The 16,147-nt window shown below is 51.5% G+C and overlaps 1 protein-coding gene across 4 annotated transcripts in view; it reads left to right on the forward strand.

The window, feature by feature from the left end:
• The window catches only part of Prdm2 (PR/SET domain 2), a 103,867-nt gene extending 89,146 nt beyond the window's left edge, over nucleotides 1-14,721 (forward strand). For all 4 annotated transcript variants that reach the window (XM_021650239.2, XM_021650240.2, XM_060379127.1 and 1 more), the window contains 2 exons: nucleotides 10,737-10,880; nucleotides 12,775-14,721. In XM_021650239.2, coding sequence (XP_021505914.1) covers nucleotides 10,737-10,857 — 121 coding nt within the window. In that variant the 3' untranslated portion in view covers nucleotides 10,858-10,880; nucleotides 12,775-14,721. The remainder of the gene's footprint in view (nucleotides 1-10,736; nucleotides 10,881-12,774) is intronic.
• The last annotated feature ends 1,426 nt before the right edge of the window (nucleotides 14,722-16,147 follow it).

The raw sequence follows: 16,147 nt of genomic DNA on the forward strand, positions 1-16,147 counted from the left end.
GGCGGAAGATCAGTGCCTTGGGATGCAGTCCTCAAGGGGCAGGGTGCATGGTGTGAGCTGGGGAGACCGCGCAGTTGGGGAAGAACTTGCCTTGTAAGCACAATGCCGAGTTCAGTCCCCAGAACCCACTTGGAGACAGAGACAGGTGGATTCCCTAGGGCTCTGTGACCACTCAGCCTGTCCTAACTGGCAAGCTCCAAGCCATTGAGCATTAACCTGTTTCAAAGGACATGGGCAGCATTTCCGAGAGTGGCACTCAAGTTTGTCTTCTGGCCTTCACCTGCACCCACATGTGTACTCACATGTACATACATAAACATGACAGCCGATCAAACGGCAAAACAGGGTAGCAGCAGTCTTTACATTCAGAGGCTGTGGGAAAGCTGGCTTCTTCCTTCACATTGCACACCGGAGCACAGCACAGACAGAACTAACAGGTGAGTTTGGCCTGTAAGCCTCCTGAGTGTAGGGAGTTGAGCTTTCAATATGGGCTTGCAGAATTATGCTCTTCCAAATTTGGGGCCTGAAAATAGGAACATCTACTTCAGTCCTGACACTTGGCATCTATGGGTCTCCCGTTCCAGCGCAGCCACCCAGGATACATTGCGGACACCTCCTCTTGTGTGTTGTCATTTTCACCCAGAATACGGAAGCCCCTTCTTGTTGATTTCTTTGTTGCCTGATTGCACAGTGCTGTACCCGCTCGGCTGGGCTATGTTTGAACATGTTTTCAAAACCTCGTTCCACAGCCTCGTATCACTCACCTTGGTGGTTTCTCCATCACACCTGTGAGAGCTGCCGTAGTAAAGCGGCTGACGGCATCAAAGGGTGATGCTGCAGATGAAGAAAACAGGTCTTCCCAGTTGCTGAGTAGTAGTGTTCACTGTTGCTCAAGGAATTGAAGCACAGGAGGTGGGAGGGTGGGGAGGTCCCAGAAACACTAACCCTCTGCCATGACACCAGCTGTGGACCGAATGACAACGGTTGAGCTCATCTGCCCCAGCATACTGTAGGCAATGGTTACAGCCCAAACGGTTACAGCCCGACGCCTCTAAATCTTGAGCCCCACTGCTTGCTTCCCAGGTGTCAGTAACGAAAGTAGCATTGTTCGTGAGAGCAAGCCCAGTGTGACCGCCCAGTGTGTCCCAGCCCTGGGGAGGCAGAAATGGAATCCTGAGAGCTCCCTGGCCAGATAGCTCAGACTCCTTGGTGACTTCCAGGCCAACAAGAGATCCTGTCTTAAAAAAAATAAGCTGGGCAGTGCAGCACCAAGGGATCAACACCAGGTCTTTCTCCATCTTTCACATGCACGTGAGCACATGAAATTAAACTGTATTTGTTCTTCCTCTTAAGGTTTAGCATAGGCCCTGAGCAGATCCCTCCCCTTGGGGAACATCATAAGTGTGCAGTGTTTGAGCGTGGCTCATGGCCACCTCCCGTAGTGCCAGTGAGTTAGCAGATAAATTGGGGAAACAAGTTGAGTCAGTACTGAGCTGCCTCCTACCCTTGCGGTCTGTACTGCTGGAATTTCAGTCCGGGTTCTTTAGGCCAGGTGTCTGCATAGGCAAGCTGGTTACCCTCTCTGAAATGCCGGCATACCTATCTTCGTTCTTGGTGAGTAAGTTTCAGGGAACAAGTCCCCCAGCATGCCATGAGCAAGGGCAGGTAAGGGGGAGGAAGTATGAGGGGAGGGTTTCATTCTATACCTGTCTGCACCTAGCTCAAGCCTGTGGGTTTCCCAAGTAGTAGCATCTAGCTGGGACAGGCCTGTCCCCAGCCAGGAGGAGCCTTTCTGGAAGGCCTCCACCCAGTGAGCTGGAGGAGCAGCACAGGGTGGGACAGATGACCTGAGGCTGCACCATCTCCAGTGTGCGGAGCAGGTTAAACTGTTGAGGTTGGCGCCAGACAGGGTGAGGGCTTTGGGGGAAAGCACACAAGCCAAAGGCGGGACCTGGCCCCATCCCGTGATGTCTGCTCTTTTGGCAGCTCCATTCCCATTGACTAATGTCCATGCAATCACATGCTAAGCGTGCCTTTCCAGTGACAGTGCCAGCCCTGTGTCTGAGACACTGCCAGCCAGGAACGCCAGGCTTCTCCACGGAGGTGAGGCCAGAAAGGCCTGTGTGAGCCGCTCACCCCTGTAAGATCAGCCTTGGTCTTGTTCTTGTGATAAACCATGTTCACCACTGGCATCTTATGCCAAGATCTGGAGTCCTGTAGGCAGAGCTGATAAACACACAAAGCTTGTGAGAACCTCTGTGCCAACAACAGCAAACTCCATTAAGGTCAAACCTTGCTTTGCCCTGGTGCTCACTTCATCTTTTAACATCTTTGGTTAGGTTCATCTCTATTCATTCATTTATTTTTATTTATTTATTTATTTATTTATTTATTATTTGTTGTTTTAAGGCAGCATTTCTCTGTCCTGGATTTGCTTTTGGACCAGGCTGGCCTCAAACTCACAGATCTACCTGCCTCTGCCTTCCTGAGTTCTGGATTACAGATATGTGCCACTGGACAGGTCATAATGATGTCTCAGCATTTCCAAAGGATTTTGTCACTAGAAGGAGCATTTCCATATGATGTCCTGGAGACTGTCCTTCTCTAGGTGTCCCATACTGGGAGTCTAATTTTCTGGCACTCAGCATTCCTGGCATATGTGTTCATTTTCTTCTCAGCTTCCTGCAAATGGTGTATTTTGACTCAACTGGAGGGAAAGGAGAGACTGGAAATTTGCAGGAGAGAGATGTAGAGAGGAGGAAGTTTGTAGTGGGGGAGGGCGGGATCATTCTTATATGCTGGCTCAGGCTTCCTTACCTGAATGGACATGCCACAGGTAGTGGCTGGGTTCCTGCAGAGTTGCTGCCCCTGAAACTAAAGGGCAGCACTGGGGATGGGGGGTGGGGGGTGGGAGGTGGGGAGGGAGGAGGTCTGAAGCTGCAGATGTGTTCACAGAGTTGTAAAAGTAGGCACCTTGTCCCATGTTCTGGGCAGGACTGTAGCAGTGAATGAAACCTGGAAAGCTGGTGCTTGGAGAATTTGACTCTTAGGCGACTGTCCTTCTGCAGGTTGGAGGTGTAGCTGCTTAGAGAGCCTGGATGTAGATTTGTTCCTTACCGTTTCGGGGTGCACTTTCTGAGTGCCCCTTTATGCCCAGGGCAGTGATTGCTCCGTGGGTTGGAAATGAGCAGATACAAGCTGCCCTTTGACTTCTTTGCAACTGGTGTTTGGGCTGAGCTGGAAGGGAAAGGATAGTCTGTCCAGTCAGGGCCATTACCTGACTCCCAGGGTTTCTTCTGTGTTCTAGGGCTGCTCTTGCCCTGTGAGTCAGAAGCCAGTGCTAGCCCCCTTACCAAGAGTATCCCACAGCGCTGCATTTAGCAAGTCCCTTGCACCCTCTGGCTCAGCTTCCTCGTCTGACCATGAACTAGGCTGGTCTCTTCCTGTTGTGGGTGGAGGGAGGCATCCACATAGGGGTTTCCCCACTGGCAGCCTCCTTGGCTGAGATCCTCAGACTTGGCTGGCCTGCCAGCCTTCCTGTTATCTGGGTCAAGTATTAGGAGCTTGCCACATACTGCCGATTTCAAGTTCAGACAAAACAGATTTGACCTAGAAGCCCCAACCAGGTCGAGCTCAATAGATGGACCTTTTGGATGAATAAGAGGCCAGGGCTTTAACGGGCCTGTTGGAAACAAGAGGAGATTGTCAGTGGAGAGGTGGTCACAACCCCTTTACCACTGTCTCCTCAGCCATAGAAAAGGAATGACCATCTTATGGTATTGAGGAGACCCATAAGGTAGGAGCCTTGTGCTTGCCAACTCCCCATGTCAACTTCCCATGTCAGTTGCAGCTTGTCCCAGTGTCATAGGACCATAGAGACTTTGGATGTCTCAACCAGAAAGAATCCCAACCCTCCAAGCCGAGCAATTTCTTTCTTCTTTTTTTAAAAAATGTGTGTGTGTGTGTGTGTGTGTACAGATGTCCTCATTCTATGGTGCGTGTGTGGGTCAGAGAAGGTAACTTTGGAGAGCTGGTTCCCCTCCCCCCTCCTCTTGAGACCATCTCCCTTGTTTCCGCCATGCTGTGAGGTTGACTTGTACACCAGGTAAGTCTCTTGTCCCTGTCTCTCTCATCTCCCTGGAGGAGTGCCAGGGCGACAGACCCTCACCCCTGCCTCTGGCTTTTTTTATGTAGTTTTCAGGAACCAGACTCAGCTACTCAACCTTCCACCATGAGCATTTTTACCTGCTGAGCCATTTAGCCCTGCTGAGCGGGTGTGCACTCCCTTATGTCGCTGTCAACGTGTGCACATTCCTCCACACACTCCTGCGCAGAGGGGGCTTTATTCACAGACAGTTCCTTGGCACCAGCCCCAATCCAGAACAGGAAGCCCCACCCGTCAGGCTCCACCTGCCTGTCCTTAGCTGCAGGTTCCCGTGGCTTCAGCGTGTTCCCCATGGGGTCTCCTTTTAAGCCTCTAGTCCCAGACTGTTGCTATTGAGCATCTGTGGGTTCCACCCACCTCATGGTTACTGCGCTGTCAGTCTGTGGACTTCACTTTGAGCAGAAGTATGGAGCTCACCAGCTCTCAGAGCGTGTTCTCAACATCCTGGCGCTGAGCTCTGGGAGACCCTATCTTGAGTATTTTAGGCATCCCGGGGGTCCCTTTGAGCATCTGAGTTAGAGAACCTTTGTTCCCAACTTCCTCTGAGCCTGGACAAGGCCAGCCTCAGAGCAGAACCAGCTTGCTCCTTGAGGCTCTGTCTAGCTGTTCTAGGGCACAAGAACCCCACACTGAAGAGCCCTTCATCACCACCACTGTGGGGGTGGGCCTATGTCAGGGCTGGATTCAGATCTTGACTGCTTCCTTGTAAACTTTGACTGCTGGTGCCTTCACGCCTGTGAACTTCTTTCTCACAATAAAACAAGGTCTTGGCAGCCCTGACTTGCAGAGCAGGGCATGGAAGGAACTCCTGCAAGGGACCCAAAACACCACCTTCCCCACCCCCGGTGTTTAGCTGTGCGACACCACCACCCCTTCTTGAGATACTCATTTTGCAGGTGAGTCTCTGGCGGCATTTTGGAGGCCCCCCAGCAAGGCAGAAGCATAGCCTCAGGCTTTCTACCCCTTCACTCCAGCTTCCAACCCTTTGCCCTTCCCCTCCACCACTGGCATAACACAGAATACCCAGTACTGCTTCCCAGGAAACTGTGCCGCTGATGTATGGAGTCGGTAAGCCATCTGATGTGAGGCACAACGTAGACTGCTTGAGAGAGCGGTGCGCCAGGAGAAGGCCAGGCCGAGGTCCTCAGGCTCCCTCATGCCTTGGAGAGCACCTGTCCCCTGAAGTCAGCTGCTCCCGCCCAGGTCCTCTCCCTGCTCCCATGGACCTCCGTGTGCTTCCCCTCAGCCCTCTCTTGACATCAGTGCCCAGCATTTATCGCTGCCAGCTGTGAAACCACTCCACCCAAGGTTAGCACTGGCCTCTGGGAAACTGAGCATGTGATGGGTCTGGGGCCTGGTGTTGTGTCACTGTAATGGTGGTCACTGTTAACCTGTCTTCTCCCCAAGATACTTTATACCTTGACCCAGATTATTTCCACTCTTCCCACATTCCGTTGCTCTTGGCTGCTGAACCCCTTCCATTTACCTTCATCTCTGGATGCTGACAAGTCCCAGATGGCATATTCTCATCTGGTTCTTGGGCCAGCCATGTACCTGGCATTCCCCTTGGGTGCCTAGTCAGTATTTCAAGCTGAATCCCCTCCCTCTGGCTGGCTCTCCCTGGAGCCCGGTCCCCACAGCAGCAGGAGCTAAGCTAAACTACATGCCCTCTTTACACCCCTATGTCCTACTCTGTCATTGCCTGCCCTCCATCTGCCGTGACCCCAATGTGGCCAAATCTGCAGCTCTTCATAGCTCAGCCTCCAGCAGTCTGCAAAGATCAGGTCCCCATCACTTCTTCCTGGATGGCATCCGGTGCCTCCAAGCTGGTCTTCTCAGTTCTGGCCCTGGAAACCCACAGTTGTTACCTCAGGGACAAGCAAGTTCTCAGTTCCCTCAGGGCCTACAAGATCCTTCTGCTCATCTTTACCTCTCTGGTGATTTTAGATATGCCTCACCTCAGGGCTTCCGCACATGCTGCTCCCACCTGTAAGAACCAAGTGCTATGGAGAACTGCATTTGGCAGCTCACACCTGAAGCCTTCCCTTGAAGACTCTGCAGCCCTCACCTGCTCTTTGCACACTCTGGGGCTCCTGCCTTGCCTTCATTGCTGTCTATAGTGATCACTTGACCACTGTGGTCTGAGGAGTCTTTCATGCTTGTTTGCCTTGTGACTGTATACTTCCTGTGAGCCCAGGGAGCCAGGCTTTGACACCCTAGGCCCGCTGCTGTGCTTCTGGTCCTCCTGCTGTGCTTGGCAGTGGTCTGTGTGTGCATCAGGTCTGCGAATATGGCTTCAAGAGGGGCACAATGGGCAGGTTGCAGGAGTTGTGGGAGGAACCTTGTGGTGTTAGCTAGGGATTGTTCTGGGCCTTGCCATGTCTCCTCACCTGCAAGGCCACCTCAGTCTAGCTAGTGAAGGTGGTGACATGTGCTGCTGTCTTGCTACACTACCTAGCAGTGTTTATATTTTAAATTTGTTCAGTGATTTGATGTCTTTTTCCCACTTTAAGTTACTTCTTTTAAAAATGATTTATTGGTAGAATGACCTGTCTTCGACTTATTTTGGGAGAGGGTCTCATGGCCTCGAACTCCTGCTGTAGCTCAGGATGACCTTGGCCTTCTGATCGTCTTGCCTCCCCCGCAGAGGGCTGGTGCGACAGCACTCTACCAACTGGGCCACACCCCAACCCCTTTTGAGGTTTTTTGTTTTTCCCCCCCCCCTGTAGTTTTTGTTGTGGCTTTGCTGTTTTGCTGTGGTCTCAGCTTTTCCCTGTCCTCAAGAAAGAACCGGAGAGGAGAAGCTCAGGTGCTGTGACCTTACCTCCTTCCTAGTTCCCCGGGGCTTGGTGATGCTTGATCGGTAGGGCAACGCCGAGGGCTCTGTCGCCTCCCAGGAGGCAACCAGGACAAACAAGCATTCCCCCGGGGCCCACGTGTTGCTGACAGCCTGAGACTTGGCCTTAGCTCCTGGCCTGCTCCTCTGTGCCCTTGGGTCACCTCCCCCATCATTTCCTCACCTCTGACCCCACTCCCATTTCTGTTGTACATAGCATCTTAATCTATCTGGATTTCTTTCACACAGATTCCTGGGGGCTGAAAAGGAACATGGTCCTTTGGGAGTCTGAGGCCTGAGCTCTAGCACCCAGCTCCTTTGTAGAGGTTCCTCTACAGGCCACAGGGCAGAAGCCTGGATGTGGGGAGGTTATTTGCATGTATTAGTTATACATAATTGTATAATAATGAAGTTCATTATAACATTTTAATACATGGATATAGTATAATTTGATCATATTCACACCTCCCCGTTATCTTCTTCCCCTTTGACTCCTGTTGGTCTCCTTTCTCTTCCCAACTAGTCTCTGTTCTGTCTGTCTGTCTCTCTGAGATTTATTCATGGGTGTCATTAGAGTTGCTTACAGGAGTGTTGCTAAGGGTTTTGTATTGAGTATTGCTTAGAGTATTGCTAAGGACCATAGTCACCAGTGGCCACACCACTGAGTAAAATGTCTGTGTAACTGCTACCCACATATATCTTCCAGGAGGGGTCGGAAGTTATTAACACCCAAGCAAAGCCCTAGAGAAAGAAAGAGGAGTCATGTGACTATCTTGGGTGGGGGAAGATTGCCCTGGCAGAGGGTGCAGCCCAAGAGGATGCATGCGTCCTGCTTGCCCCGAGTGGGTTGACTTTTCCAGACCTTGTCCAAGTGCCAGGTGTGGGGAAGGAGACACCTTGTTAGTGGTGTCTGCACCATCTGTCTGTCCGTTGAGACTGGAGTAGGCTGCATGGTGTATAAGGTCCCCTGGACTTTGTTTCCTGAAGTACAGCTTCTGGAAGGCACCTTGTGCATGCCACAGGTGATACACCCCTCTGAGCAGAGCCAGTGAGTGTGAAGCACAGTAACCCTCCCTCCTCCCCCCCAAAAAAAGCTTTCTTTTCAGGAAAGTCAGCCACTTGAATGGAAGTCTTAGGAACATGGCTCTGTTTCTGGTGGACTGGGAGGTCAGTGGGGCTGGACCCTGCGTGTCCTGCGTATGGAAAAGGTGGGCTTGCCCTGAGCATGATGGGAGGGGCTAGCTCAGTGCAGGGGTGCCCTGATCTAGTGTGCCCCGTGGAAAAAAGATCCCAGTTCCGCAGAACCAACTGGAGGGGAGACAATGTGGCCATGAAAACCCTGTGAGGACGGAGCCTTGCAGGATACCTGGGGAGATGTGCTTCATGGGAGGAACTGAGGGAGGAAGGTACAGCAGTTAGCTGCCCCCACCCCCCCACCCCCCGACAGCAGCAGAGGAGGGGGCAGCAAGACTCCCACTGGTCTGGCTTTCAGGATGTCAAGAGCGTCAGTGACCAAGAAAAAGAGACAAGGTGTGTGCCAGAGGTGGAGATGAGGATCTGAATTGAAGGGGTTCTCCAAAGCCCAGGTGATGTCCCCTCTACATGGAAATGGAGCCTGATCAGCTCACAGGCTTGGGGTCAGAGAGAGTTTCTGACCTCAGCTTCCCAGCTTATTCCTGGTATCATGAGGTCCGTAATTTCCTGCAGCTGGGCTCAGAAACTCATATGATCCATAGCTAGAGGACTGACTCATTCCAGAGTGCCACAGGCACTCAGCCTCCCAGGGCCAGGGTGGAGTCTGCCCTGCAGAGGAGCCTTACTCCAGCCCTCATGGGAGACACGGAGGTAGTGACCCAGTGTTCACCACAGTCAGGGCATGCAAGGCCTGGGCCACTCCATGAACAGGACCCTGTCCTTGAGTCATGTCTCCATTTCTCATCTGTGAAAACAGATTCATTTGCTTTTCCTGACTCCTGGAATGGAGGATTTAGAGAGAAGGAATGTGGGATACACAGGAAGGAATGTGTGTGAGCGTGGCTGAAGTTGTCTTCCCTTTGAGCCAAAGGTGATGACAGTCTTTTCTGGTCTGCTCTCTGAGAGTGACCTGGGCTGGGGAGAAAGTGCGCCCTCTTGTGGAAGTGTCTGTGCTTGCTGCCATTTTGGGAGGAAGGGATACAGAGAGAGGGATGCCCCACCCCACCCCCGCCCCTCCTTAAGACTTGAGGCAGATTTGGAATGTTTGAGAGATTCACAGGAAGGGAGGTAACAGATATGTCAGAGGGTAGCTGTTGAGGCTCCTCAGAGGGAAGCTGAACGTGCAGGGAGATATGAAGGGAAAGGGAACATTCAGAGTTCTTATTCCAGCCCGGGCTGACCCCAAACTCATGTGATCCCCCTGCCTCAGCTCTCATGTGCTGGGGTTACAAGCGTGATTCACCACGTTAGATTCATTTGATTTCTAAGTCAGACTTTACTCGTGTATGTAGGAGTAAACACAGCGTATATTGGGTTCAGTATAGTCTATAGTTCCCGGCTCCCACTGGGGATGGGACTCCTGCAGCAGATCCTCTGTGGCTAAGGGGCGCTATTGTATTACACTTTGGCTGCATGGCTCTTTGCTGCCCGTGGGCTATTTCAGAACCTCCTGAGCATACCATATGCAGCATACACACACACACACACACACACACATTTGTGACAACCCAAATACCTCCAGACATTGCCAAACACATGCCTTGGTTAAACAGGACTGCCTCCCACCTTTCTGTTGGCCAGCTCCAGGGAGGACCCTGTTTCCATCTCCTGCTCCCCTACATACTGCTAACTTCGAGCAGGTGAACCAGGAAAATGCTTGCCCTGTCCACTTCTGCCTTGTGCACCTCACTAGCCTACTGTCACCCAAGCCCTGCTTACCCCTTGTTCTGTGCCCAGAGAGACAGTTGGTCCACAGGCTCTCTCAGCTTCTGTTTTTTTTTTTTCCCCTTCTGCCAATTCAGGGTAACAAGGGCCCAGCTGAGTAGCTCATATGAAGAGGAGGGGAGCTGCTCTGTATGAAATACCCAGCACCGTCCGGGCATGGTGTAGGCACCTGATAGCCATTTACTCACTTTGAGACAGAGCCTCACTATAAAGTATAATTCAGGCCAGCTCCAATCTCACTATCCTCCTGCCTCAGCCTCCTGGGCTGCTGGACCCACAGGCACATATAGCCACTCTTCCTTTTGTTGTGCTGAGCCAACAGATGTGACCCAGAGCTGTTAGTGCCCAGGAGGAAGGCAGCTCCCATGTTCCACAATAGCAGGTCAGTGTGGTGGGTGCTGCAGTGGGGAGGAAAAGCGAGGATGAGGCATAGGGTGGACACACAGAGGCAGAGAGAGCAGGTTTTCCAGAGGAGGTGGGAACCCAGCTGAGTACAAGCCAGCTGTACAAGGTGTAAGAAGAAGTTGCTTGATGATTGGAGATCATCTCTCTTTCAAACACTTTTTATAAAGCTTTCTTGAAAAAAAAAAAAAAAAAGAATCCCATTTAGGCTACCATGAAACACAAAGGGTCCAAAGGCTTACATTTCCATGAGGAAGTCCCACCACCCCTCCAGGTACCTGGCCTAAAAGTACGGGAAGTGCCATCTTGCTTGGGCCTGGGAGATATGGGCATCAAAGACATTCCTGCCCCTTCAGTGATGCCAGAGGCCCAAACTCGTTCCAATGATGACCTGTGCTGTTCCTTTCCATGCAGCTACAGTCTCCGCCTGGCATCCCGATGCGCCTCATCGACAGCCCCTTACATCACCAGACAGTGCAGAAAGGTCAAGGCCGCAGCAGCAAATCAGTTCCAGGGACCCTTCTTCAAAGAGTAGGCGCTTTGTCTGCTTCATAACAGGTAGGAGGCAGAGGCACCCTGCCACCGTCTCAGTGGCTCGTTATTCTGAGGGGTGGGGTCTGAGGTGTGTCTTGGGTGAGTGAGTGGGAGGGATGATGTATCAATGACCTAGCATGGCTCCTAACATGGGGCCCTCTGCAGGGAAGTGTTTTGTGGCTTAGCGTGTAGGTTCTGGACCACCAGGGTCCTACTGGCTGTAGGACCACACGTGACTTTCTCCGAGTCTCCACATGTGTGAATGGGGACTGGCAACCTCCAGAATGGTGAGGGGCAAACCATTCTGTGTTGAAGCTGCCCACCGGTGCTAGTTTGCGGCGCCATCCCGAACAGACTCGGGCATTAAGATACTCATTTCAAAATTGTGTAACGTGGCTGCTCCAGCCATAGATCAGGGCAAATATGATTGCCCACACCAGGCCAGCCAGCATTGGACATGTGTGTGGGTACGGAGGCCAGAGAGCAACCTTGAGGGTTGCTGGGGTCGGTTCTAGTGAGGATCTTCCTTCTAGATCGGAGACAGTATTTTCTTACCATGTCCTCACGTGCTGGGGCCCTAATTATCTCCAAAAGGTCCTGATCCATCACCCTGAGGGGCTCGGGAGACAGCGTTCACTGTAGAGCACGGCCAGACACAGGTACAGAAAGGCTTGTCAAGTCCGTGCATCACACAGAATCTCAGCTCAGGAGGATGCCTGTGGGTCAGCTCCCTCCTGCTGCAAGAGGGAGACTGAGGGGTAGAAGGTGTATTGGAACACTGGTCCTCAGATGGAGGTGAACCATAGGAGACGCGCCCAATGAGGGATTACTGCCCACAAGAAAGAGAAGAGGTCCCACGCTCCCTCATGGAAAGTCAGTTCTCTCAGCCTGTTTCCTTCGTGTCACGTGAAAGTCTGCTCTCTGCCTCCTGGGCTGTTCGAGCCTTTGAGAGAAGAAGGGGCAACACTGGACCATGGGAGGACCAACCATTAGTGTTCACCAGAACTGACCTCGTGGTCCTCTGGGACCAGCAACTCCTCTGTCAGGGTCACCTTGGCAGAAACGTGTTCCCAAGTGCTTCATCCTGGCTTCTCAGACACATGAGGACTTCCCAGTGGTGTTACTCCAGGTGCACCCCTGTCCCCTTTGTAAACCCCTGACTTGTGCATCAGCAGTGGTCCAGAGGGACAGATGTCACACATATTGTAAAGCAGCAGATGGACAGAGCGACAGCCACATGGTGAGACGGACAGAAATAGAGCATGCTCAGACAGACAGAGCTATAACTGCACACCTAGAACTTCACAGATATGCTAAACTGAAGCTCGGTAGCATAGATGCTCGTCAGTTCAGTGTGTTTAAGTTTAAAAACAAAAACAAAACAAAACAAAAAACCAACCAACCAAACTGAGCTAGGCTTGGTAGTGCAAGCCTATAATTAATACCAGACACTTGGGAAGCCGTTGCAGGAGGATTTTTGAGTTTAAAGCCTCCTTGGGCCACATTGTGAAACTGTCTCAAAATAAAGAGGGGATTGAGGATGTAGTTCAGTGATAAAAGTTATAGAGCCTAGAATGTGGGAGGTCCTGAGTTCAATTCTCAGCACCATGGGAAGAAGGAAAGAGGGAAGGAAGCCAGGAACGACACCTGGAAGATATGCAAGGGCATCTAAAAACCCTGGGTAATGGCTGTTCGCAGAGAGGTGTCCTTAAGGGGATGGCTCGGGGTGCAGTGGGGTCATGTTTTTATCTCATGCTGGATGTATGCTGTGAAAAGTTTATCAACTGGGACTTTTCTCTGTATGTCTGTTACACTTTAGTAAACTGCTTAATGTAACAACTAAACAGGGAAACGTAAACTGCCACAGAGGCAGTGACTACGTGGCTACCATTGTCATTTTCTTTTTGTTTCTCCTCAGCACCTGAAGTGACCTGGACTCAGTGAAGCCAAAGGGACCAGCATTCTGCCCTGCAGAGAGTACTGACCTCTCCCAGTCATGAGAGCAAGAGAGTGAGAGCGAAAGATCGAGAGAGAGGGAGAGTGAGAGAGAGGGGGAGTGAGAGAATGAGCATGTGTGCATGTGTGTGTGTGCTGGTGCATGCATGTGATCTTCAAGCCAAGGTCCCAGCCTCTGGAGCAGGAAGGCAGAAGCCTTCACGGCCTCCTCTGGATGATCCTTGGACGTGGCCCAGAACCGTGCTCTGTGGTGCAGCCATCCTGCCCGGGAGGGGCATCTCCTTCTATGCAATTTTTTAAAAGAGTTCCTTGACCCTGCTTTGTGCTTCTTGAGCTGCCGTTTGCCATCGCTGGGACTTTGATCTGGCCCTGAGTGTTGGAGAGAGGTCCTGTCTAAGGATGACCTTTCAGCGGCCAAGCTCCCCTTCATGCCACCCCCACCCTCACTGACCTTTTCCTCACACTGTCTCTGGGAATCAGTAGCACATAACATATAGCTCCATCAGGGCTGAGCCTGAGCCTTGGCCCAAGCACTAAGAAACCCCTTTTCTCCCTAAGTAAGCAGAGCTGCCAGCTTTTGAGTCATTTCCTCCTTTGAGGTTCTAGAATCCAGTGCTCTGAAGTCTCTTGCCGGGAACCCTAGAGACCGCGTGCCCAGGATACAGACTCTGGTCTCTCTCATTTAGAAGGAGCCTTGGTTAGGTGTGCCTCTCCTGTGCCCTTCTTTGTCTCCTTTGGTGGGACCTCCTACACTGTTAGCATCTGAACTTTGAAAGTTAGCTGCAGAGGGAAGCAAAGGAAAAGAATAGTAAGTATAGGGATGGGTTAAAACAAACAAACAACAACAAAATTCCAGGAGTTTTTGAATGCATGGTTTCCAGAAGCTGTAAAGTTCACCTTCTGGGAAGGGCAGGGCTGGCAGGCCCCCTGCTCTGGGGCGGACAGTTGGAGTCTGGGAGAAACATAGGGCTGAGCTTAGAGTTTGGACCTGGATCACTGAGGTTCTTGGGGTTTGTGCCTTTGGGGCAGAGGGTGCCTGAGAGGATTTTGGTGCTGTTTCCTCAGCTTCGTTTTGGACCCAACATGTCAGAGCAGGGGGACAGGACTTGGGAGAGTGGTCATACAAGAGAGGGGCTTTCTTTTTCAGGGCTACTATGGTTGATCTTGCGACTCTGTAAATATGTATGTAGACACTTTTAAAAGCACGTATTTATGGCCCCAACTGTAAATGCCCCGTTTTTAAAGTTTTATAACGTGTGTTATTTAATTGATCAGTCGACTGGCTGCAGTAAGGGGACTAACGGATCCAGGAGAAAATGTCCCTGTAAACCCTCACATGGGCAGAAAAGCACCCAGCATTGTCCAGTGTCACAGTTTTCTTCTTCATCTGCCCAGCTAAACTCTGGTGTCCTTTATTTTTTATTTTTATTTTTTATTTCTTCAACTGGAATTTTTCCTTCTGTACACCCTGCAGTTAATTCTTCCAAGCAGCATGGACTTGCGGCTCTTGCTAACCCCACTGACACAGTGCACCCCACAGCTGGTCACTGTACCCCAGGCCCTCCCAGCAGCCAGGAAAGCTCACGAACCCGAAGCCTTGGCAAGCTGCTTTCAGCCGAAGTTTGGCAAACTCTGAAAAATGTTGCTGGGCTCTTGGGGGATTCTCTCTCTCTCTCTCTCTCTCTCTCTCTCTCTCTCTCTCTCTCCTCTCTCTGCATGTGCAAATTGTGCTGGGTCACCCTTCAACACTTTCCAAATTGTCAGGAAAGCGAAGAGAAACTTGTGTCAAGATTGGTGTTTCCTGGTCAGTGGAGGTCTTCCAGCATGGTTCTAAGGTCATGCTGAAGACGGCTCTGTATCTGCCATGTGAAAAAAAAGCGAACAATAAAAGTGCGGAGCGAGTGTGAAACACGAGTGTGGGCACGCTAATTTTCCATTTTCAGGCTGTCTTCCATGTTTTGGATTCTGGGCTGGAGAAAAGGGGGAGTAGGCTCTGATTTAGGAACAAGAGAAATCAGAGGCTTCAGGAAGACCAGCGGTGGGGCGTCCCTTTGCTACCTTCATGTAGCACATGATTTTGCCAGACAGTGCGTTAGCATGGTCAGCTAACACTGGACAACCTCTTGTGATCTCGGGTCACTCCTCTTCCTCCTCTGTGTGTGTATGTGTTGGAGGGGTGGAGAGACAGAGAAATAGAGTCTCTGGAACTAGCCGACAGGTGGGTGCTAGGAATTGAACTTGGGTCCTGTGCAAGAGCAGCTCATGCTCTTAGCTCCTGAGCCACCTCTCCAGCCCCTCTAAGATATTCTGAGAAATTTTGCTTATGGAGATCTCATTCGCTTTGGATGCAGTAGACTTGCAGAAGTATACAAATCCACATTTTGTGCTGTGTTCTGAGAAGATCTTCACTGATGCCCAAATACTACGTGAGGCCAGGAGAGTGAGAGTCCACAGTTCTGTCTTTTCACCTGAGCACTCTTTAATGAGCAGAAGTGATGTCAGGGTTCTCCAGCAGGAGCAGATTTCCACATATGCAAAAGGCAGCGTTGGGGTCTGCAAGCTTGGTGTGGCTGAGAAGCTCTGCTGAGTTGCCATTCGGTCCGTGTCCAGGGACCTGAGAACCAGGGTGCCAGCAGGAACATCCCAGGCCTGGGGCAGGAGAGGGGAGCTGCATCAGCCGCCCCCCCCCCCAGTGGGGTCCTGTTGGCTTCCTCCTGTTGCTGTGATAAAACACTTGGGCCAAAAGCAAGTTGGGGAGGAGGGTGTTTACTTGGCTTACACTTCCAATTTACAACCCATCATTGGTGGAAATCAGGGCAGGAACCATGGAGGAACAATGCTGGCTCACTCAGGCTCATTCATAGCTTTCTTATACAGCCCAGGGAATGACGTGGCCCACGGGAGGTTGGGCCCTCCTGTACCAATACCACACACGACCTCATGCCCTCTGGAGCAAAGTAGAAAGTAAAGGTGAATGTCCTTTCATGGTGAGACCAGCACCTTCAATCCCTGGTCCTGGACTTCAGGGCCGGGTGGTGATGGCAAGAAGGTTACCAGCAAAGTTCATGCAGAAGAGAGTAGGCCCTTCAAGATGATAGAGAGCGGGTCAGAAGGTCAGTCTCTTGTGGGTGTTGGGAGCTTGGAACTGGCTGTCAGGGTTTCCTAGAGAAGGAGACACAGGGCCTCTGGCTGTTGCTGTCAGGGCTCCTCTGCTGTCTGTGTCGGGCACCGGAAGCGATTGCTCTGTGTAGCAGTGCTGGTCTGTTCCCGGGACGAGATGCGGCACACACTTTTACTCATCCCACAGAGGCAGATGTCGATCACACCACAGCCTG

The sequence above is a fragment of the Meriones unguiculatus genome, chromosome 3 (genome assembly GCF_030254825.1).
Source record: "Meriones unguiculatus strain TT.TT164.6M chromosome 3, Bangor_MerUng_6.1, whole genome shotgun sequence".
In the NCBI taxonomy this organism is placed as follows: Eukaryota; Metazoa; Chordata; class Mammalia; order Rodentia; family Muridae; genus Meriones; species Meriones unguiculatus.